The sequence below is a fragment of the Schistocerca serialis genome, chromosome 1 (genome assembly GCF_023864345.2).
Source record: "Schistocerca serialis cubense isolate TAMUIC-IGC-003099 chromosome 1, iqSchSeri2.2, whole genome shotgun sequence".
NCBI classification, from domain to species: Eukaryota; Metazoa; Arthropoda; class Insecta; order Orthoptera; family Acrididae; genus Schistocerca; species Schistocerca serialis.
Window position 1 is genome coordinate 559,090,393 of NC_064638.1, and position 24,843 is coordinate 559,115,235.

A 24,843-nucleotide genomic window follows, 5' to 3' on the forward strand; every position below is an offset into this window, starting at 1 on the left:
GTCGTCATGGAGTGTGGAGCCATCGGGTGCGATTTCATTCAGGTCATGACTGGTAATAACTGAGGGAACTCTTACGGCACAACCATATGCCATGGACATCCTGCATCTCCATATATTACCTTCCCCCGCGACAGTATCGTGTTGTCACTTTTTAGCAGCAGATTGAGAAGCTACACATGGCAGAAGTCTGAGAGCTGCGTGCGTGATGTTGAGTTATTCCCATGGTCAACAACATCCCCTGATCTGTCCTGGATAGAACGTGTGTGGGGCCAGCTCGGACGTCAACTTCGTCTCAGGGCCAATATTGAGAATATCAAGGACCAGTTACAACAGTTTTGGACCAGCTTGCCTCAGGGGAGGGTAGAACGACTTTCTAATACCCTTCGTGACAGATTTAGTGCATGCATCCAGGCTAGTGGAAGAGCATAACGTAATACTGGTAAGTGGGCTCATATTGCCTAGCTCTTTGTAAACTTGACTGGACTTTGCAATCACCGAAATAACATCACATACCGTCTCAACCCATGAAGTTTCATTTCGTTTCCTCCTCTACTTCTGGGTGCTTCGATTTTTTTCAGGCACTTTATTTACTTGTTCTAAATGTGTCTGTTGCAGAATTTCCTAACTGTGACGAACTGATGACTTGTAAATTATGGATGAGAATTTGTTCTGTACTGTTTCGATATGGGATTTATATTCCTCAATGTGTCTTAATTTCTCAACATCAATGAGTCACCTTGTATATATGTTGGCCAACGGCATTGCAGCAGTGGTAACACAGGTTCCCGTTAGATAACCCAAGTTCAGTGCTGTCGGGCTTGGCTAGCACTTGAGTGGGTTACAGCCCGGATCTGCCGAGCGCTACTGGAAGCAGGGGGCACTCAGCCCTTGTGAGGCCAATTGAGGAGCTACTTGACTGAGAAGTTGCGGCTCTGGTCACGAAAACTGACAACGGCGAGGATAGTAGTGTGGTGATCAAGTGTCCCTTGGTATACTCATCCAGTGACGCCTATCGACTGAGGATTGAAAAGTGGTCAGTCGGTACTGTTGGGCCTTCTGAGGCCTATTCGGATGGAGTATATATGTCGCACTGAGTGAATGAGTGCTTTATACTTGATGGTATGTCTAGTGAAACCGTGATCTCTGTTGGCACCGTGATAGAAAACACCGCCCGTATCACTTTTTATTTTATCAGTGATGACCAGTTTCGATCTGGTCAGCAGATCATCTTCAGATCTAGTGCCGCAAAGTGCAGTTCGTCATTAGTGGTAAAAAAGATATAAAATCATTTTTATGTTACTTCTTACAACTTGTAGCACCAGATCTGAAGATGATCTACTGGTCAGATCTAAACTGGTCATCACTGATATATGACAGTGTTTTTCAGTCATTAAAAGAGCGCTATATGTTCAGCTCAGATGAGAGGATAGTTTGCAGGTGGTCGAGGAGCGGAGCTGACCTGACGCTGTAGTTGGTCCTGATGATGAAGTCGAGCAGCGCCCGCGGCCCCAGGAAGGCGTAGGAGCGGCGCCAGCTGGAGGTGACGTTGAGCAGCGCGGCGTGCACGTCGGGCAGCAGCTCGACGCGCTCCAGCACGCGGTTCATGGCCGCGTCCGACGAGTTGTGGAACCAGCGCTCCCAGCCGCCCTCTCCTGCACCCACATCCCGCTGGTGTACAGCTATAGGTGTGTCCAGATCACGTCGACTACCTACAGCTTTGCAAATACGTGTTGATTTCAAATAGTGTATGGGAAAAACGAACATTCGCCACAAGATGATCATGGACTGGTTTCATCCAAACGTAATCACCACTGGGAGACTAGACGATCAATAGCTGTAATTACTGTTTCGTAAAACGCGGTCGGCCACTGACGGATCCACAGCTTCATACGCTCTTGCACTTCCTCATCCAACTGCTGGTTAAGTAAAAATGCGGGTGAGCCATTTAGAAAGTTAGAAAGACGAGTGCAGCGGTGCCAGCTTCAGGTGAGCACAGGTGTTGTGCTTTATGAAATATAACATAACCATCACAATGTTGCGAGACAGGCCAGCCTGTAACTGTTTGGAAATACTTAACGTAGAAACAAGGTGTCACAGGCGTTTCCACTCTGGCGGCTGACAAAGTGTTCAATGTAGAGGCAAAAGGCGGAGCACAGACCAAACGTGCAGCTATGAAGAATACCCTAGCCATTTGTATTAATATCGCTCTTTCAGCACCACAGCCCTACCACCATGGGGGCTGTGTCGCCTGATGAGGACCGCAGCTTGCATCTACCAGAGGGCAGCCTGCCCTAAAGCTGTTCGATCCTGGAGCTGCTGCGAGTAGTGGATCACTGCCCGCTACGTCACCGATCAGCCGTGTACCGGCACCGTGGGAGGCGGGGCGAGAATCGTGCCGTCTCAGCGCGAGGGGCCTTGCATGGGCCGCTGGGCACTGAGCAGCGCAAGCCCGCTCGGCTAGCAGCGCGCTCTAACGCGCTGCTTCCCGAACGGGAAGGCATGCCGGTCCCCAGCACGAATCCGCCTGGAGGATTAGTGTCGAGGTCCGGTGTGCCGGCCAGCCTGTGGATGGCGAATGCGGGCTGGTTCCCCTTATTACGCCTCAGTTACATTATGACAGCGATTGCTGCCCGAACACTGTCTCCACGTACGCGTACACCATAATTACTCTACCACGCAAACATTTGGGACTACACTCGCCTGGTATGAGACGTTTCCGTGGCGAGGAGGGGGGAGGGGGGAGGGCGTCCAGGGGGGCCGAACCGCACAGTAACCCTGGGTTCGTTGAGGGGCGGCTGTGGAGTAAGTGGACTGCTGTAGCCTGTTGTGGGGTTGTGTACCACTGAGGGCTACGGCGGGAACAAAGCCTCTCCGTCCTTTCTATGTTTCCGGTTCAATACACACACATGCACACACACACACACACACACACACACACACAGACACACACACAGAGAGAGAGAGAGAGACGCACACACACTGAGAAGTGCAGCTGGCGGAGGAGTCCGTGTCACGAACGTAACGGTCGGCCGAAGCTGGGCTCCGCCAGTAGGCCTGGATGTCAACAGTAGCCGAGGTGGTGGGCTTCTTCGGCCAAATAACCGCCATCCTGTACTGGCCTGCAGCAAGATGCTATCATAAAGAGGAAATTTGTGGTAAGTTCTATGGGGTCATCGGTCATCGGTCGCTAGGCTTACACACTAGTTAATCTAACTTAAACTCACGCTAAGGACAACACGCACACCAATGCCCAAGGGAGGACTCGAGCCTGCGACGGCGGGAGCCGCGCGAACTATGGCATGGCGCCTTAGACCGCACGGCTACCCCACGCGGCTAATAAAGAGCTTTGAGTATTTGCAGGCTTAAATAACTGGGCAAGAGACGGGAAGGAAGTAATGACTTCCAACTGCACAGAGCATTGTGACAATGCAATGGCGAGAGCTGACAATTTCTGCTGAACCAGAACTCGATCCCCTGGTTCTCTAGAACGGTTGCCTTAAGCCGGCCGGCCGCGGTGGTCGAGCGGTTCTAGGCGCTTCAGTCCGGAACTGCGCGACTGCTACGGTCGCAGGTTCGAATCCTACCTCGGGCATGGATGTGTGTGATGTCCTAAGGTTAGTTAGGTTTAAGTAGTTCTAAGTTCTAGGGGACTCATGACCTCAGATGTTAAGTCCCATAGTGCTCAGGGCTATTTGAACCATTTTACCACCGAGCGAGGTGGCGCAGTGGTTCGACACTGGACTCGCATTCGGGAGGACGACGGTTCAATCCCGCGTCCGGCCATCCTGACTTAGGTTTTCCGTGATTTCCCTAAATCACTCCAGGCAAATGCCGGGATGGTTCCTCTGAAAGGGCACGGCCGACTTCCTTCCCCATCCTTCCCTAATCCGATGAGACCGATGACCACGCTGTCTGGTCTCCTTCCCCAAAACCAACCAACCAACCAACCATTTTACCGTAAGTCCCTTGGCCATCCAGACATGCTTTCCGTCAAACCAAAATTCCTAACTTCCCACTCTCCGCACCCTCTCCTCGCAAATTTCTGATTCGGATATTGGTTGTGCATGAGCATTGTAACTTCTTCATCAATGAGCCACCGGGCCCGTAGAATGACAGATATGAGTGATATCTGTTCTACTAGACAAGTTCGATAGAACAGACACCACTCGTATCTATATTTGCTGAGTGTATCCCTGGCAGTGCCTGGCGTCCGCGGAACCACTCCCTACTACCAACGATCCACAAAAGTAATGAACAGAAACACTCACAAGATTGAGACTTCGGGCATATGTTGATCCTCTTCATGCAAAAACAACTTCTATATTCTATTCACCCTCATGAGTTTTTAATTACCTTTAATTCTACCGTTTTTCTGCAGCACATTATTTCTAGGAGTGCCCCTCTCTATAGCACTTCAATGAAGGTTAAGAATGTCAAGGGTCCCTTATCGTTAACACTAGCTGAAGACGAAAGAACTGTTGAACAGGATTTTACACTTCCTATCCTTAATAGTTTGTTATATAGGATTGGGGGTGGGACGGTAGGGGGAGGGACGCCCCCGCCGCATACTAAGCCCCAGCATCACTCCACCATGGGCACCCACATACTGATTTGTAGATATTTCACACTGTTTTACTGGTGTTCGTCACACCGGTGTTAAGTACGTTTTTAGCCTTTAGATTTCCACTATTACAGTTCTCATCTCCATCCAGTTGGCGTTTCTTATTCCGTTACTGTCTTAACCCTGCATCAGGTTGTCAGAGCGTCAGTCGTGGGGAAGGTGTCTCTCACCGCAGACGAACCCTGACAGGAGGGGGGAGGGAGGGGGGGGGAGGGGAGACGAAGGGCGGACTGCTCTCTGACTTGCAGACCAGCCCGACACATACATTTTTATTTCTCATTTAACTATTTCTCTTTTCTGTTACCAATATTGCTTTTAATGAGTTGATTTTACCACTGCTACATAACAATTCGATGAAATTTCTGGCTTATGTCACTAACTACAGATGTACTATCTCTTCAAAGAGGGACTGATGGCCTCGTTGTTTCTATGTATAGGCCATTTAACCCATCCACCTTCCCACAAAAAAAAAAAATCCAAAACTATTAGTATTTAGAATGCAGCAGTTTAACAGTTTAATACATTTTAACGCAAACAGAAGCTACATACCACGTAACAGTATCAAATTCCTTTACTTCCTAATAGTTACTCAAAGATAGCAAAATATGATCTTTGCCAACGGTTAGCATTCTTTTATAGATCAAGTAAAAGCTGTCAGCGTTGTATGGAATACTATCTTTAGATTTCTGAAGAAAACAGGGATAAAACATAGGAGCGAGAGGGAGGTAGTAGTTAAGGGAAAGTTAAATATGGTTAACGCCTGTCCCAAATGTTTTAAATCTGTTCACAGAGCGAGCTGTAAGTGACAGTCAAGATAAATTTCGAAAAGGATTTAAGGCTAGGGAGAGGAAATGAAGACATTGATGTCTGCTCGTGTCACTGAAATTCTGTCACAGACGGAGAAGTATTTGTAAGATTAACTGAATAACACACTGGATTGTGTTTTGGAAAAGGTTATAAGACGAATACAAATAAAAGTAAAACACTGGTAATAGAATGTAGTTGTATTACGGCAGCACTGGGGCGCTCTAAGGCAACTAACCGAGAAGGCGTGGGAATTCAGTGCAGATGTCCACATATTATTTCTAGATTTCAAAAAGGTATACGATAGCGTAAACCGCAGACATTCCTAAATATAGCGAAGGAATTTGAAATACCGTCGAAGTTAATCAGATTACTTAGTTTCGGATAAAGACGCCTGTAGCAGAAACTGAAACTTTTAAGGCGTTCACTGGAGTGTGACAAGGTGACGCCATTTCACCTACTTTATTTAACCTCGTTTTAGAGAAGATCGACAGAGAATTTGCTAATACTAACCCACAAGGTATCCTAGTGCAGGAGGTGAATATTACGTCTTGCCTACACAGACGATGAAGCACTAATACGTAGTTCCAAAGCAGAATTAATAATAGTGGTCAAAATTATTAGAAAGTCGCTGAGAAAACAGGATTATGTGTTAATGAAGAAAAGAGGGATTATCGGTCACAAGTAAGAAAATTCGAAGTGATGCACATTTGGTTGTAGACGGATTAACTTTCGAGACAGCTAACAGCTTCAAGTATTTGCTGAGTCTTTTTAGAAACAATAGAACGAATGTAGAAAGAGATGCCCATCCAGCAACAACGAACAAAAAAACTTTTGTTTTAGCAAAATCTTAAAGAAAAGAGGACTTAGTACTAGATCCTTAATTTGTTTGTATCAATGGAGTTCTATACCGTTAAAATTAAACGGATGTGAAGCATTAACATTTAAAAACAAGACACAAAGGAACTAATGGCATTAGGTGCAAGTAGGCATTGATTGAAATCAATGGGGGAAGTTGAAAATTTCTGCCAGAGCAGGATCTGAACCCAGGTCTCATGCCGACTAGGCAAACGCTCTGACCACTGCGCCACCTGGACACAGTGATCATCGCAATTGCAGGGCTATCCTAACTCACCTCCCGTCAGACCCAAATTCTCAGCTTATCGACACACTGCTGATGTAACGACCCTTGCTCATTATCCTTTGACCGAGCGGTTCTAGGCGCTTCAGTCTGGAACCGCGCGACCGCTACGGTCGCAGGTTCGAATTCTGCCTCGGGCATGGATGTGTGTGATGTCCTTAGGTTAGTTAGGTTTAAGTAGTTCTAAGTTCTACGCGACTGATGACCTCAGATGTTAAGTCCCATAGTGCTCAGAGCCATTTGAGCTCATTATCCTCGTTACTCACGGCATTTAGCCGATCCCCATAAGAGTTAGATCGTGGTATGCATCTGATGTGCATCCCCACTGAAGCGATCAATTGGTAGTACTATCTTTACTTATATATGTTGTGTCTGTTCTTTCGGACATGTCCGAATGAAATATAAAATATTTAGCAAGAAAGATGAAAAAAACTGCTAATATTCGAAAGAAAAATATCAGGGATAATTTTTGGACATGTATATTATAAAAATGAAGTGGAATGGACGATAAGTAAAAATGAAGAATTTCAAGAACTAAGAGAGCTGTACCAACACCATAATATTGTCGATGTGCTAAATAAGCGATGGATGAATTGGACAGGCAACATATCAAGAATGACGGAGAATAGACTACCTAGAACAGCATTCAATAGATGGAACCAGAAGAAGAGGAAGACCCAGAATTAGATGTCGAGATAACATCTAGGAGGACATTTGCTAGGATGAACAACACTAAACGGACAAACAGCGACTCGACAGAAAGAAATGGAAGAGTCTCGTAGATTAAGCGTATGGTCGATAAGGCCCTTGTCTCACGTAAAGTAAACAATAAAAGTAGCACTGAGTGCATTAGATTGGGGTGTAGCCCTATGCGGAAGTAAAACGTGATCAATAAATAGCACAGACAAATGTAGGATGTGAAGAGAATAGGAGCATCTGAAACGTGGTATTACAGGATAGTGCTGCAGTTTAAATGGATATTTACAGTTTCTAACGGAGAGATACTAAATAGAACTGGGGTGGAAAAATCATCATGGCACAATTTGACCAAAAAAAAGAAGGAATAGAATGATAGAATATACCCTGATTCGCCAAGGAATTATTAATTTGGTAGTGGAGGGAAGTGTATGAGAGTTGGAGGGGAAGATTGCCAAAAACAATAATAGAACATAAAGCAGGTTTAAATGGGTGAAGAATGCAGGAGCTAGGAAGATACGAAATGACTTGCACGAGAGAAGGATTCAGAAGTTAAGAAGATACGAAATAACTTGCAGGAGAGAAACTAGTGTGGAGAGCTGCATCAAAGCAGCCTTTCAGTCTGATAAGTGGAACAACAACAACAGGTTTCTGTTTATTTTCACTAGTCCAGTTTTAGTTCCACTTTAGCTTCTTGTTAACGGTATCGCCAAGTAGTGGATTATGATAAGTGTTCAAGAGCCGGCCGATGTGGCCGAGCGATTCTAGGCGCTCCAGTCTGGAACCGCGCGACCGCTACGGTCACAGGTTCGAATCCTGCCTCGGGCACGGATGTGTGTGCTGTCCTAGGGGACTGATGACCTCAGATGTTAAGTCCCATACTGCTCAGAGCCATTTGAACCATTTGAAGTGTTCAAGACAATTTTTTGTGATTGTCAAAGTTGCAATGTGCAAAGACTCGCATTTATGACCAAATTTTACGTTTGTACTTCTGTGGTATCAATGGGGAGAGCCACTTTCAAAATCTGTCGGAAGTGCAGAAAGTATCAGCACCTCAGAAATGGTCTGGAAAGTTGCTCTGTGTTTGGCAAGAGGGGTCAATAGACCTGTAGCAAGCGTTTTCCGATGGATTATCGCATTACGAGAATTCCAGTTAGAACCAGCGGACATCTCCATGCAGCGAGCAATTTACTCTGTTAGTTATTCTGGCCGTCTCCATTAGGATACGTGTTAGGACTGTTGGCACACTGCTAATGGATGTGTCAGCGTCTGATAAAGGTGCGACGGCACAATGACGTGCGACCATAGGCGTCTGCAAGGTGCGGGTAAGATGGGGCACTTGTCCCCTCCTGGAAACTAGGTACAGGATTTTTATTCATTACAGAATGCTCACACATTTTTAGCAATGATTATCAAAGACTCTATTGATCTTAAACTAGCGAGTCCGGTGGGAACTCCTGTGACTTAAGCATTCATTATACAGGATATAACGGATATTAGTGCATATGTTTTTATGTGTGGCATCTTAATATCTACACACATCAGTGAGTTGATTATATTTTCATTGTACGAACGGCCTTCCCACAGACATGTTACAAACTTTACGACCTGATATTTTCACCATAGTCGTAACAACACCACTGAATGGACTATGCCTGTCAGTATAGACTAACCATTTTGCGCCCACGCGTCCACACTTCAACAACTGACCTGCTGGCCCGGGGAAAAGAAGCATTAACGGCTTGCTCTTGCCACACATACTTGGAGATACTAACCAACCTAAAAACATACAACTTGTAATAGCTATTATTATTAGGCTGCAAATGATGTAAATACTGCTGTAACGTAGTTCAGAACACCGTCTTCAATCACCAATACAAATATCTGGAATCAGACTCGTTACACCCAGCATATCTTGGATTCTTTTTAGATGTCACGTTACTCACGGGAAATTACACCGATTCCTAGATGCGGCGGCGATTTCGGCGCTGTTGTGCAACCAGGATGGAAATGAAATATTTCAGTACCGTACCGAAATAGAGTCCTCAATCTTTGTAACTTCTTCACACAGATCTTATCGAACTGTTGCAGGCCGGGGGGTGGCCGAGCGGTTCTAGACGCTACAGCCTGGAACCGCGCGACCGCTGCGGTCGCAGGTTCGAATCCTGCCTAGGGCATGGATGTGTGTGATGTCCTTAGATTAGTTAGGTTTACGTAGTTCTAGGGGACTGATGACCTCAGAATTTAAGTCCCTTAGTGCTCAGAGTCATTTGAACCATTTTTTTGAACTGCAGATTGCCAGGCGAGTGGACTGTGGTGACAACTCCCAGAACAAGATAAACATTGCAGCAGTTTAAGTCCCCATCATCTGACCAGTTTCTATAAACACGCCGATCCCTTTGCTGGACAACTGAAACACTAGTTTACTGTTTTCCATGAACAAAGAGAACCCGTGATGGTTTGTAGAATATACATTCAGTTTTACACGACAAAGTTACTGTAGCGCTCTCTGGAAGACACGGTCATGATGTACTGTAGGTGTGTACCTCTATACCGGGGGGCTTAAGCTTGTAGAGTCGACCTTAGTTGGCTGCCAGGCCACTTGGAGCGCTGCTGTCGATCTCAGCTTTCGTATTGTAACATGGGCACACTTTTTACATGTTCAGTGTTCTGTACATCCATAAGTAATAGATTTGTTTCTGGAGAGAGCCTGCCGTGAGTAAAACACAATTTTTATCTTTTCTTTTATTTCCCAGACAGGTTTCACTGAAGGCCTAGCATCATGAGTAGGCTCTTGTTATATTTCTGCAAAACAGGAAAAATCCTCTTAGCTGCTTGTACAAATATAATTTTAGATTTTAAGGCAGTATTTACAAATTTGAAGAAACAGGTGAAGATTTGCAATAATACATGCTTCGGTTTTCCTGGGTTTTTATGTATATCATTCCATTCGTTTTCTTTCACACTTTGTTATCTGCAGCCATATAGGACATAAAGTAGAACAGATATTTACTTCGAAATCTTACGACTGGAAATATTATGATTATGCCTAACATTACTGAATTCTGCATGGAAGATTTGTGTGTGTGTGTGTGTGTGTGTGTGTGTGTGTGTATGTGTGTGTGTGTGTATTTACAATACGTTTCCCTTTTTCTAGTTTCCCCATTATCTTCACTGTGAAGACCTGCACCAAATACCTTTCACTGTCACTGTTTACAAACAACAGAAACAAAACTGCTGAACAGTTGAACGTTTTCTGGGCGGGAGTTTTGGACTTTTGTGAGATTTGTCTGTCATTTGTGTGTGTGCGCGCAAAGCTCAATGGCTGTAAGTTTTATTTATTTAATTAATACTTTTTTATTTTATTTATTAATTGTTTATGTTTGTAGAGACATAATAAAAGCCCAGTGATGATGTTGGAACTTCAGTGAAGCATGTCTAGGAAATGAAAGAAAAGATAAAAATTATGTTTTGCTCAAGGCAGACCCTCTCCAAAAACAAATCTATTTGTAAGCAAATATGGGCAGAAGAGCTTTAATCTCGAAATGATTATCTGTACGTAATCTTGAGAGGTAAATACGTTAGTATTTTCTGCCATAGAAGAGAGGAAAAAAATGTGAAATTTCAAGGTCGTAAAGATGTTCTCTCCAGTGGTGGGGACTTTCTCAAGTTCTATGGTGTGCAACATAACGCCTAAGGGAGTCCTAGAGCTACAACTTCTGCAGTCCAGCTGGCCTGACTGCACAATAATGTGATAAACTGAGAAGCCGAGAATTGCCTTGATGCAGTCATACTCTGATAAAAATTGGATCTACTCGCCTATTTCATTGCGGTTTTCGGATGTTTCCCACATTCATCTAGCCGTATGCTCGTCCTGGGTTGCGATTTTTCCCGCCAAGTCAAAACAGGAGCTTTAGAAACACATTTTATTTAAGTTTATTTATGTTAGTCAAGATTAAAACTAAAAAGCATGGAAGTAATGCAATAAATCCATTTGCATGATCGAATGCGATGTTTCATAAGCAAGCAAAGTGTTACAGATGACATCAAAGTTGAAAAATTGTTTTTTGAAGTTTATTCCTGTTTCACCACTTCGTGGAACATTAAAATGGCATTTTTGTTGGTTATTTTTGTTGCCAGAGAACAGGATTTTCTCAATCGTTCTACATTTTTATATATACGGTGGTGTCAAAAGTCATGTGATAGCGATTGGTTCAAATGGCTCTGAGCACTATGGGACTTAACTGCTGTGGTCATCAGTCCCCTAGAACTTAGAACTACTTAAACCTAACGAACCTAAGGACATCACACACATCCATGCCCGAGGCAGGATTCGAACCTGCGACCGTAGCGATCACGCGGTTCCAGACTGTAGCGCCTAGAACCGCACGGCCATTCCGGCCGGCTGGGATAGCGATATGCACATATACAGATGGTGGCAGTATGGCGTACACGAGCTATAAAAGGGCAGCGCACTAGCGAAGCAGTCATTTAAACTCAAGTGAGTCACGTGAAAAAGTTTTCTGCGTGATTATGGCCACATGACGGGAATTATCAGACTTTAAGGCGGAACATTAGTTGGAGCTAGACGCATGGGACGTTTCTAAGCTCTTTAGGAGATTCGATATTCCGAGCTCCACAGTGTATAGAGTATGCCGGGAATACCAATTTTCAGGCGTTACCTCTCACCACGGACAACGCAGTGACCGGAGGTCTTCACTTAACGACATAGAGCAGTGGCGTTTGCGTAGAGTTGTCAGCGCTAACAGACGCGCAACACTGCGTGAAATGATCTCAGAAATCAATGTGGGATGCACGACGAACGTATCCAGTAGGACAGTGCGGCGAAATGTGGGGTTAATGGGCCATGGCAGCAGACGACCGATGCGAGTGCCTATCCTAATAGCACGACATCGCCTGCAGCGCCTCTCCTCGGCTCGTGACCATATCGATTGGCCCCCATACGACAGGAAAACCATCTCCTGGTCAGATAAGTCCCATTTTAGTTGGCAAGAGCTGATAGCAGGGTTTGAGTGTGGCGCTGACACAACGAAGCCACAGACCCCTATGTCAAGAAGACACTGTGCAAGCTGATGGTGGCTCCATAATAGTGTGGGCTGTGTTCACATAAAATGGGCTGGGTCCTCTGGCCTTTGTGAATCGACCATTGACTGTAAATGGTTCTATTTGGCTACTTGGAGACCATTTGCAGCCATTCATGGACTTCATGCCCCCAAACAATGATGGGATTTTTATGGATAACAATGAGCGGATAATAATTGTTCATGATTGGTTCGAAGAATATTCTGGATAATTCAAGGGAATGATTGGTCCAAGCAGATCGCCTGACATAAGTCTCATCGAACATTTATGGGACGTAATGGGTGGCTATAGTGGCAGCATGACTCATTATTTCTGCAGGAGACTTAAAAGGACTTGTTGTGTCCAGGCCACGTGGAGTTGCTGCTCTATCCCGGACAAAAGGAGGTCCGGCATGATATTATTAGGTATCCCATGACTTCTGTCACTTCAGTGTGTACAGTCGTTATTTTGTGCTGTTATATCGTAGCTGTTTCACTTATTGCTGTTGTGGTCTTCAGAACGATGGCTGGTTTGATGCAGCTCTCCACTTTAGTCTGTCCTGTGCTGTTCTGTTTATCTCTGCATAGCTGTTGCGACCTACACCTCTTTGAACCTGCTTACTGCATTCAGTTCTTGACGTCTCTCTACAATTTCATCTACCACCTCCTCCTCAACACAAACTTCCCTCCATTAAAAAAAATCGATTATTGCTTAGTCAAGCTGTGCTACAAATTTATTTTTTTCTCATTAGGATTCAGTACCTCTTCACTAATTATCCGATCTACCCACATGATTTTCAGCATTCTTATGGAGCACCACATTTCAAAGCTACTATCCTCGTCTTGTCCGTACTGCTTATAGTCACTTCCGCGCAAATCTACACTCAGGCAAAACTCTTTCAGAAAAGACTTTCTAAAACTTCAATTTGTATTAGGTGTTAACATATACATATCTCTTTTTCTGACAGATATTTGTTTCTATTGCCACTTTGCGTTTTACTTCCTTTCTATTTCATCTGTTTTAATTTATTTTGCTGCTCAAGTAAGAATATTTTTCTACTGCTTCTAGTGTCTCATTTATTGATCTAATCCCCTCAGTATCGTCTAATCTAATTCGACTGCATTCCATTACCCTTGCGATTTCCCTTGTTTTGCTTCTGTTGAACTTAAACTTATAACCTGTTTTTAAGAAGCTATGCTTTTCGTTCAGTTGATCCTCCAAGTCCTCTGCCATCTCTGAAGTAATTGCAATATCACACGCAAACTGTAAAGTTTTAATTTCTGTTCCATGAACATGAATTTTCTTCCCTTTCCAAATTTCACTTTGGTTTCTTTAATATAGATGCCATATATTGGGTTGATGCGTAAATTAGTATCGTTTTTCCATAAGTTTAATAAACACACAGAGACTTTAGCCATCAATAATGTATTCTCCTTCACTATTTACAACAGTGCGCCAACGTTAGGGTAACTTTTCGATTCCGCGACTGTAGAAATCATGCGGTTTTGAGGCGAAGAACTCGTCAAGATATGTTTGGAGCGCTTTTTCATTCGGAAGGGAAGTTGCTTGAAGATTGTTCTATAGGGAAAAAGTGTAGATCTGAAGGTGCAGATCAGGTGAATAAGTTGGGTGTGGAATGACTTCCGAACCCAGCTCCCGTACAGTGTTTGTTGTTATTCTAGCAAAAGGCGGGCGAGGCTTATCGTGGAATAACATCTCTTCAGGCAGTCTTCCCGGTTGTCGTTGTCGGATTGCGTCTGCAAGACGTCTCAGTTGTTGACAATGAATGTCAGCAGTGATGGTTACATCTCGAGGAAGCAATTTGTGGAACACCAAACCGTCGCTGTTCCGTCAGATGCATGTGGATGCGCGCAGGTGTTTTTGTACGAGGAGTTGCTGCTTTGTTTGGGCTTAGCCATACCTTTTTTTCCTTATGTTAGCATCGATGATGAGCAAGCAGAGATGCACATATGGCCGCTGATTTTTGTGATTTTGCTTTAGAGCGTGCGGTACACATACACCCAACTTTTGAACCTTCCCCACTGCATGCAAATGTCGCACGGTGGTGGAACGATCACAGTTCATCACATCTGCCAATTTTTTGAGTACAATGAATTGGACGATTGCAGATGAATGCGTTTAAACGATCTTCATCAAATCGAGAAGGTCTTGCTGAACGTGGTGAATCACTATTGTCAAAACGATCCTCCTTCGAACGGGTCAACCATTTTCTTGCTGTACTCTGTCCAGTGGGTTTATCCCCATACACGACGCAAATGTTTCTGGCTGCCACCCCTCTACTGAACTCAGACAGAAGAATATGCGAAAATGCTCTGATTTCTCCACTTGGCATTCCATTTTCTAGCGTCCATCCTCCACTCACTACCTCCAAATGGCAAAATGACAAAATGTAAATTCAAATAGCAACAGTTAACTACAAATAAAAAATGACAATCGATAAATAAACCCATAGCACTCGGAATACCAACACGCAAAACAAGAATGATACTAATTTATGCACCACCCTAACTGTTGAGGATTCTGCCTTGAGCATAATAGTTTTTCTCGTTAGCTATTTTGGTGATACTAGATTAGGTCCTCAGTGGGTCTCTCTTTATTTCATTTAGCAACACATTTGTTTGCCAGTGTAGATTCCTTACATCTTTATTACACGTCATGGGGAAAAGATAACTGTATACAGAAATCTGAAGGATTTTCTGTATGTAGACAGAGGAAAGAGAGAGAAAGAGATAGGTGTATGCAGTAGGTCTGTGCACTTAAAACTTCTATGCTTCTCGATTGGCTACAGCACACAAACAGTTTGCAAATGCAGATTCCACCAACTATGAAACACGTATAGTAATACGGTTTTAGTGGCCACAAAATATTCGAATTTCTGATAAAAAATAGAAGCAAGCTATAGGCCAGGGAAAGATGGTTAATATACAATATGAAAAAGCACCAAAACGGAGTAATAAGACTGGGAGATTAAGAACAAAGTACTCGGATTAAAAAGGCTGGAAGACGGGTCTGTAGTCATTTGCGCTGGAGTTCCAGCTCACATCGAAGAAGCAATGACGGAAATAAAAGAAAGGTTTAAGAGTTGGATCAAAATTGAGCGTGAAAGGATGTCAAATATAAGGTTCGCTGATCGCCTTGGTATCCTCAGTGAAAGTGAAGAAGAATTACAGCACTTGTTGAATGGAATGAACAACCCAATGAGTACAGAATACGAACTGAGAATAAACCGAAGAAAGACGAAGGCAATGAGTAGTAGCAGAAATGATATTTCTAATAAACTTAAGATCAAGTAGACGAAGTTAAGGGTTTGCGCTAACTGGGAAGCTAAACAACACACTATGAGGGAAGCAAGGACAAAGAAGCAGACAAGGACAGGCAAACGTAATGGATAAATAACAGAGATTATGAGTTTGGAGCACGACATTGTATGACAGTGAATCATGGGTTGGAGAAAAACCGGAAAAGAAGAGGGTCGAAGCGTTTGAGATGTAGAGCTATAGAAGGATGTTGAGAGATAGGTGGACTGCTAAGGTATGCAATCCGGAGGTTCTCCGCAGAATCAGAGAGGAGAAGAACATGTGAAATATTGAAGAAGGGAGAGGATAATAGAACGTATGAGGAAATAACTTCCATGGTAGCAGAGGGAGCTATAGAGGGTAACAACTGCAAAGGCTGGCAGAAATTTGAATACATCCAACAAATAACTGATGACATTCGGTGCAAGAGCTACTTTGAGATGAAGAGGTTGGAGCAAGACATAAATTCGTGCCGGGCCACTTTGACGCAGCAAGAAGATCGATAACTGAAAAAAAAGAAAAAAAATTAAAACCGGTTAATATTCGTCGCGGACTTAGCTCGTATATGGTTGGATGGTGGTAGAATGTGTTTTGCGTCAATGGTAACATTTGTTTAAGACTGAAAGGATGAACGAAGACGTCGTCCGTCTGTAGTCAGGAAGGTACCGAACCGATAGAGAAAATTGGAGGAAGAATGGGAGGAAACCAGCGTATCACGATACCTCAGCTGGTTGATAACTTTCCTCAGATTTCTCGGAGTGTTTTGCAGGAGATCATGACATACTACAAATTCCGTGGTTGTTACGTCTCAGATACACCTTCTACATCAACATCTTCATAGATATTCCGCAAGTCCGGAGAGTACCATGTACCACTACTAGTCATTCCCTCCCCTGTTTCATTAGCAAATGGAGCGAGAGAAGGACGATTACATGCCCCCGTATGAGCCCTAATTCACGAGAAATTCTCAGTCCTTACGCGCGACGTATGTTGGCGGCAAAAGAGTCGCTCAGCAGTCAGCTTCAAATGCCGGTTCTCTAACCATAAAAATTAACCTATTACTGCGTCTCCGGATTCTCTTAATAGCTACGGTGTGGAACTGAACGGAATCTTGACCAATGACGAGAAGCTTTCCCTATGCTAATGGGGAAAGAAAACAACAGTCTGTTGTGTAAATTCAAACCGACTTGTCCCACAAACCAAAAAACGCACACCGAACTGCGACAGCCACAAAGGTTATGGCAATCGCTTTATGGTACGCTAAAGGAATCTTGGTTATGAATTTTGTGGAACATAGAAGGATAATGAGTTCTGAAGCCTAATGTGAGACAGTAAGAAAACTGGGAAGAATCATTCAAAACAAGCGACGTTGTTTGTTGTCTACGAGTTTCGTGCTTCTGCTCGACAGTATTTGGCAACAATCTGCTCAGCAAACATACGAGTTGTTACGTGAGACGAAATAGAAAATTTTTGAACATCCGCAGTTCAACCCAGATTTCGCTCCAACTGATTTCCACCTACCCACGAACGTGGTGAAGTGGCCTGATTTACAAGGAACTGATTCCGACGAAGTACTTACAGATTCGATCAGGTGCTGGTTGCAATCTCAGGAGGCACAATTTTATGCAGAGACAATCTGTCAACTCGTTAGAGCGGTATGGTAAATGCGTCCATGTGATTCGAGTTTATCTGTGGAAGCATCGGTAATTCGGAGGGATAGTTTAAATATTTTATTAATAACTTTAGTTTAACAGTTTGGAACTTGGTGGAACTGAACACACAAGTATTCAATGTTTGCTGAGTGGTCGAGAATGTGCTTACAATAGAAGACTAACAGAACGAGTCTTTGGAGAATCCCGAGAGTGCAGTGAAACATAACACAGAGTTAAGTGGGTTTTGAGCCTGAGTAAATATGTATGTAACAGTAAGCTAGAAGATTGGAAATGGTTCCTGCTCAGCAGGTATGGAGAGGGTCTACGGGCAAAGACAAGATTAAAAAAATGGCTCTGAGCACTATGGGACTTAACTACTGAGGTCATCAGTCCCCTAGAACTTAGAACTACTTAAACCTAACTAACCTAAGGACATCACACACATCCATGCCCGAGGCAGGATTGGAACCTGCGACCGTAGCTGTCGCGCGGTTCCAGACTGTGGCGCCTAGAACCGCTCGGCCATTCAGGCCGGCAAAGACAAGATTAGCTTGAGCGAGCGAATGTAGGCGACCGCAGGATAGCCGCGATGAACTGCAGTTAAAAAATGGTTCAAATGGCTCTGAGCCCTATAGGACTTAACATCCATGGTCATCAGTCCCCTAGAACTTAGAACCACTTAAACCTAACTAACCTAAGGACATCACACAACACCCAGCCATCACGAGGCGGAGAAAATCCCTGACCCCGCCGGGTATCGAACCCGGGCGTGGGAAGCGAGAACGCTACCGCACGATCACGAGATGCGAGCAACTGCAGTTAGGTAGATTCCAAAGTATACGGCTAACGCCAGACATAGTACACACATCTTTAATAACATGAAATGAGGCTAGCAAGACTGATACAGTAAGTACAAGACCGTCACCTCAATGAACATAGTGCAATAAATACTAAACTCCCTCCGAACAGGCCTTGGAAGGCCCAACAGTACCGACCGGCCGCAGTGTCATCCTCAGACCACAGGTGTCACTAGATGCGGATATGAAGGGGCATGTGGTCAGCACACCGCTCTCCCGAAAACGGAGCCGCTATTTCTCGAACAAGTAGTTCCTCAGTTTGCCTCACATGGGCTGAGTGCGCCCCGCTTGCCAACAGCGATCGGTGGCCGAGGGGTTGTGGGCGCTACGGTCTGGAACCGAGCGACCGCTACGGTCGCAGGTTCGAATCCTGCCTCGGGCATGGATGTGTGTGATGTCTTTAGGTTTAAGTAGTTCTAAGTTCTAGGGGACTAATGACCTCAGAAGTTAAGTCGCATAGTGCTCAGAGCCATTTGAACCATTTGAACAGCGCTCGGCAGACCGGGTGGTCACCCATCCAAGTGCTTAACTTCAGTGACCTGACGGGAACCGGTGTTACCACTGCAGCAAGGCCGTTTGCTAACACAGTGGAATACATTGTACAAAAAACTGCCAACTGCAATCATAAAAATGTTCATTCCACTACAACTATTTACTCTTACTGAGTGATAAATAATTTTACGAGACGCAATAAACCATGTGACTGGCAATGGCATTGCGCAGTAGCCATCATAGAGACAAACAAGGAATATTAGACTGTTGTTGTTAAATATTCTGTAATATTAAGTTATATGTCTGAGTGTGTAGAACCAAATCGTTCTCCAGTATTATGCTAGTAAAATGAAGCAATATGTAGTTATTAATTAATAGATTTATTAATCTATGACCAGTGCTGCAATGATCAATGAATGAGGGTGCGCTAGGAGCACAAATAGGTAAATGTTAATACGACATGTAATTAAAAATGATAACACTTGGTGTCACCAGACACGTCATGACATAGCCTGTCGATTAGAATATGTGTTTCTGTTACACAACCGTTTGTGTAGGAAGGGCGGTCCAATTGCATGTATGTCGAAGTGTTGTACGAAAGGAGTAAACTGATGGGCAGTTTCTCCAGCTCCCATTGGCTGAGGTGTTACGGCGTTGGTGGATGTTAGTGGTGGAAGAAATGCGCTTGGGAGCAGGAGAGACGAAGAGAAAGGAGAACAGTTCGGGACATCGATGGAGGAGAGACTCAAGTTCCGTGCCTTCGGAGAGAACGGAAAAGTTGTGTGATTAAATTTACGTATGTAGAGACACTTCGGATCGGTATGCGATATAAGTTATGGGCATCTAAGAATGTAAGTGAAAAAGCTCATAGATTGATTACACATCGTGGCTTGATCTGCGTGGGGATTCTGTCGTCTTTCGTGTCACACTAGATACTTCAAGGACCATGACATTTTTCGATAAGTAAATTTATTTACGTGTAAAAATGCTCCAGTACGAGTTTGGACCTTACTAAATAAACCATCTGTTTTTAAAAATTAAATCTGCAGCCTTTCAATGTGTATTACTGATGTTTCCTTGTTTGTTTGTGTTCACTTATTTTTAATTCGCATAGCTTGTACGCCCTCAGTTATTCGACCGCAGGACTACCTTTTAATAAAATATTTTGCTAATGCAGGAGCGATCCAAGCTTTATTCAGAGCCGTAAATTTCCCTCTCTGAAATGAGTACGTTAAGCTTGACGGCCCCCTTGGTTCAACGTTTTTGAGAATGACATGTTTCATGTCGTTAGTTTAAGTTATATGACAGTAACAAACTCCCACATCTTTGACAGCGTCATATTTCACACCATACAAAATCGAAGTGTGCACTCTGCATTATCAGTATCGCACTTAACAGTACGACTGTGAACAAAAGTCTAACACAGTGGCTACGTAACTATATAAACGAGAGGGATTCTGTTTGTGTCAGTCGTTTCTGCCTATGTTGGGGAAGGCAATTTTTCTATAACTTTTTTCTCCTTGGTGTGTGTGTGTGGGGGGGGGGGGGGGGGGGGGAGGCGAGGGATATTTTCTGTCTTTCTTCCTACACTTGTGGCTTTTGGAATTACGAACCGTGTCGGATATGTTGTTGATAACAGGTGCAGTCAGCCTGGAAATATGCGGCTATACCTGGCTAGAATGTTACCGATCACTTCGGCAGTGTCCAGCATGTGCTATATAACTGTAACAGTTGTATAGCACATGGTGGATGCGGCAAGGCTTCGTTATCACGGTGTATATTGATACATAATGTGTAAGAGTAAGTGACGTGGTACCAACTGGCTATCACACTGGAAGCAGACAGATGGATACTAACAATAAAAACCGCACATACTGCCGCAAGCCAGCACCCAGCATTATGCTTGAAATAGCTATGTAACTTTTGGAAAACCATCTGAATATGAGCCTGAAAAGGTTCGAAAACCAGTTAATGGAATGAATAAATAGCTATTTCTAAAAAGTGACTGGTTGCAGTTTATGTATTTACAGTCAGCTACAAACTGCGGCATTTGACTAACAGTAGTTCACAGTGCACCTGGAGTCGGGCAGTAGTACACATTACAGCAAAACGACCCGCAGCACCTGAGGATGACAACTATAACGGTCGCCGAAATATTATGCAAAAATGGAAACAACTCAGCTTAAACCTGGAAGTACACCGTTAACCAAATGTGACAAGCAAACCTAAGAGGTTAGACTGACATTGGATGTAGGCGAGGAACAGACAGACCTAGGCCGTCTTGTGACGTAATGCCGACGTGTCGCAGCTTGTGGGCGATGTCTTACCCAGCGTGCCGACGGTGAACCCCCAATCAGCCGCCTGCTGACACGTGTTCAGCAGGGACGGGTAGACTGGCAGCGTCACGAAGGCGATGATGGAGCCCGTGTAGCACGCCGTGATGATGATGCTGAACACCCAGTACCAGCCTGCAACAGCGGGCAACACGCCCACTAGCATTTTACGAGGGGCGTTTGAAAAGTCCATGCAAAAATAAAAACTACTTACGTGTTTGGGGTAAACCTTTTTTATTTTTCGACACAGTCTCCTTTTAGACTTATACACTTGGTCCAACGCTGTTCTAATTTGTTGATCCCTTCCGAATAATAGGAATTGTCCAAGTCTGCAAAATAGACATTAGTTGCTACAATCACCACCTTGCTTGAATAAAATCTTTGTCCCGCCAGCTATTTCTTCAAATTAGGCAACAAATAGTTGTCCGAGGGAGCCAAGTCTGGAGAATAGGGGGGATGTTGTGACGGTACGTCACATAAATGGACACTTGGAGAAATGGACATGAAGTTTTTCTTATGAGACGTGTGAATTATAAAATACTTCAAAACTGTGTACGTGTGCGCGATGTATAACAAATAGTAAAGAACGTAAATTATTATCAAAACACAAATATCGATGTAATTAAAAAACACAGTTTTTTTTTGTATAACCTCTGTGTAACATAGACCATGAAGATCAGAGACAGTGCTTTGATTGAACTATCTCTCCTGTTTTGTTTCGTCTAGCAGTAGGCCGCCATTGTAGTGCTGTCTGATAATTAACGTAAGTTTTATCTGTATTTTTTTGAAAAATATAATAGAAATTGTTATTAGAAAGTGTGTATTATTGACTTAGTTGTCACCAATTAACAAAATTTTTACAGAACTTCGTAGTGCAGGGAGTTCATCTCCCCTAGCAGGATTTTGTCGGCCATTACGCTGATTGTATTATTTAATTAAAATTTCAAGTCATAATATTAAATGTAAATGCGAGAGGCATCTCAATTTTGATCTTTCATTAATTTCGAAGTCAAAATTAATTTTAGTTACCAAAATTCACAGCACTGAATAGTTCAGTATGTTTCATTTTGGCCGCCTAACGGCAGACGAGATTCTCTCCAGTTTTGCCTTGCAAATAATGAACAAGAAATATTGAAAAGCATTACATTCCGCAATATCTCAGTTAATCTTTGTGTAATTTGGTACATAAATAACCAGTATCCCCTGAGACCCATATTAATAATTACAGTTTGCGTAAGACTACGCATATGTTCTTTTCTAAATAGCAGCGCTCACGCAAACTATTTATTAGAAGGCGGTGAGTCGCGCGCTGTGTTTAAAAAATGTTATATCGTACGTATTTCGGGGCAGCCGATGTCCGTACGAGTGTTATCGCGGTATAAGTTAATTAAAAGTCTCAAGCTAGCCCATAATATTTAAAGTCACCCCAACCAAAATCATAAAATATACAATTATAAAAATAAAAATATACACTTATACCGTGATAATGTGAAACGAGTTGGAATCCTATTTCCATTAATTTCGCGACCACAACTGCTGAGGTGTGTGCTGGGGCATGGTCGTGATGGAAAAGGACTTTTTTGCGGTCCAATCGCCGGCGTTTTTCTTGCAGCTCGGTTTTCAGACTGTCCAATAACGATGAATAATATTCACCTATAATAATTTTACCCTTTTCCTGATAGTCCATGAAGATTATCCCTTGCGAATCCGGAAAGACAGTCGCCATGAACTATCCGGCCGAACGAATAGTCTTCGCCTTTTTTGGTGCAGATTCTCCCTTGGTAACCCATTAATTACATTGTTGTTTGGTCTCAGGAGTATATAGTAATGTATCCATATTTCATCCACAGTAACAAAACGGCGCTTAAAGTCCTGCGGATTCTTCCTGAACAGCTATAAACCACCCTTGCAACACTTCACACGATTCCATTTTTGGGCAAGTGTGAGCAATCGCAGAACCCATCTTGCGGATAGCTTTCTCATGTCCAAATGTTTATGCAAAATATTATGTACCCGTTCATTCGAAATGCCCACAGCACTAGCAGTCTCACGCACCTTTACTCTTCAGTCATCCATCACCATATCATGCATTTTATCAATGATTTCTGGAGTCGTAACCTACACAGGGCGTCCAGAACGTTCAGCATCACTTGTGCCCATTGGCCACTCCGAAAATTTTGAAGCCACTTATAAACTGATCTAATCGAAGGCGCAGAGTCACCATAATGTTTATCAAGCTTCTATTTAGTCTCCTGAGGCGTTTTGCCTTTCATAAAGTAATGTTTAATCACCACACGAAATTCTTTTTCGTACATTTTTTGACAATCACTCGACTTCCTTGATTCACACCAATGCAAAACACAAAGAAATAGACCAATATGGCTGAAACTTGGTGTGCGTTCTTTCCAAAGATGCTACTAACTAAACATGACCTCGATACGCGCCGGTGGTGCCATCTCTCGGATTTTGCCAAGACTTTTCAAACGCCCCTTGTACATTTCCAGCAGTCAAGCATTCTCAGTGCTTCCAGTGTAGAGGGTGCAACAAAAACACAAGCACTTCGGCGTAGCGGCATACATTGAAGATTAAGTAGCCATATGCTTCTTCTTTCTATTCTCAGTTCTCAAAGTCGCACTCCCAGTCTGAGAGGTTGCCACCTGTCGTCCTTTTGCTCGCATGCAGTACGTCCAATCACGCGCTTGTACGTTTTGCATCCCGTAAAAATCACACACAAACCTGTGAATTAATGAAGTAATTCCCTGTACACCAGTCGCCAAGAAATTTTATGTAAGCTTTTAGAACATCAATGCACGATCTCATCAAAAGTATGCGGATACCAAGTAGTGGACATTAACATCGTCTTTGTCCACCCTTCGCCTTCGTGACGGCGTGAACTATGCTGGTGATGCTTTCGATGAGGTGGCTGAATTTCTGTGGAGGAATTGCTGCCCATTTTTCCCCCAGAGCCGAAACCAGGGAAGATAGTGATGTTGGACACTGCGGTCTGGAGCAAAGTCGGTGTTCTATCTCATCCCAGAGGTGTTCCAATGGACTCAGGCCGGAGCTTTGAACAGGCCTGTCAGGAATGTTATTTTCCAAAAACCATTGCCTCAGAAGGCTAGTTTATGAAACGGTGTATTTTCATGCTGATAAAGCAATCATCGTCTCTGAACTGTTCCTCTACTGCGTCCGCCTCCTTAGCTGAGTGGCTGCGTGATTGCCTCCCGTGCGGCAAGCCCGGATTCGATTCCCGGCCGGGTAGGAGATTTTCTCCTCTCGTGGACTAGGTGTTGTCCTCCTTATCATTTCATCCTCATCACCGGCAAACGAGTCGCCCAGTGTGGCCTCGACTGCAATAAGACTCGGCGGCTGAAGTTACTCGGATGGGGCCTCCCGGCCGGCAAAGCCGTACGATCATTTCATTTTTCCTCCTCTACTGTACACAGCACACAATGCTGTAAGATGAGTTCCAGTCCTTCTGCATTTAGCGTTTTCTTATACGCATTAAGTAAGCCAGATCGCAACCACGAAAAATTCCCCAATACCATAACACAGCCTCCTCCGAACTTCTGTTGCCATTACTTATGATGACAGATAACGTTCTGCAGGCATTCGCCAAAATGTCTTTACATCAGATTGTCAAGGGATATAGCGTGATCCGTCACTGCAAATCACTCGTTTCCAGTTGCTCTTTATACCACCTCAGCCGTCGGTTAGCACTGACTACAGAAATGCTTGACCGTTACATTCCATTCTTTTTGTATTCCTACACAAAGTAAATGTGCTAACTGGACTGCTGGTAGTACTTTGGAACTCATGAGTCATTCCGTACGCTGATTTCATGCGAT

General features: G+C 43.8%; 1 protein-coding gene across 1 annotated transcript in view; it reads right to left on the reverse strand.

The window, feature by feature from the left end:
* The window catches only part of LOC126415481 (ionotropic receptor 21a), a 113,975-nt gene that overhangs the window by 64,188 nt on the left and 24,944 nt on the right, over window positions 1-24,843 (reverse strand). The window contains exons 4-5 of the mRNA XM_050083436.1: window positions 20,990-21,130; window positions 1,451-1,652 (exon numbers count right to left, since the gene is read on the reverse strand). Of these exons, the coding sequence (XP_049939393.1) occupies window positions 1,451-1,652; window positions 20,990-21,130 (343 nt within the window). The remainder of the gene's footprint in view (window positions 1-1,450; window positions 1,653-20,989; window positions 21,131-24,843) is intronic.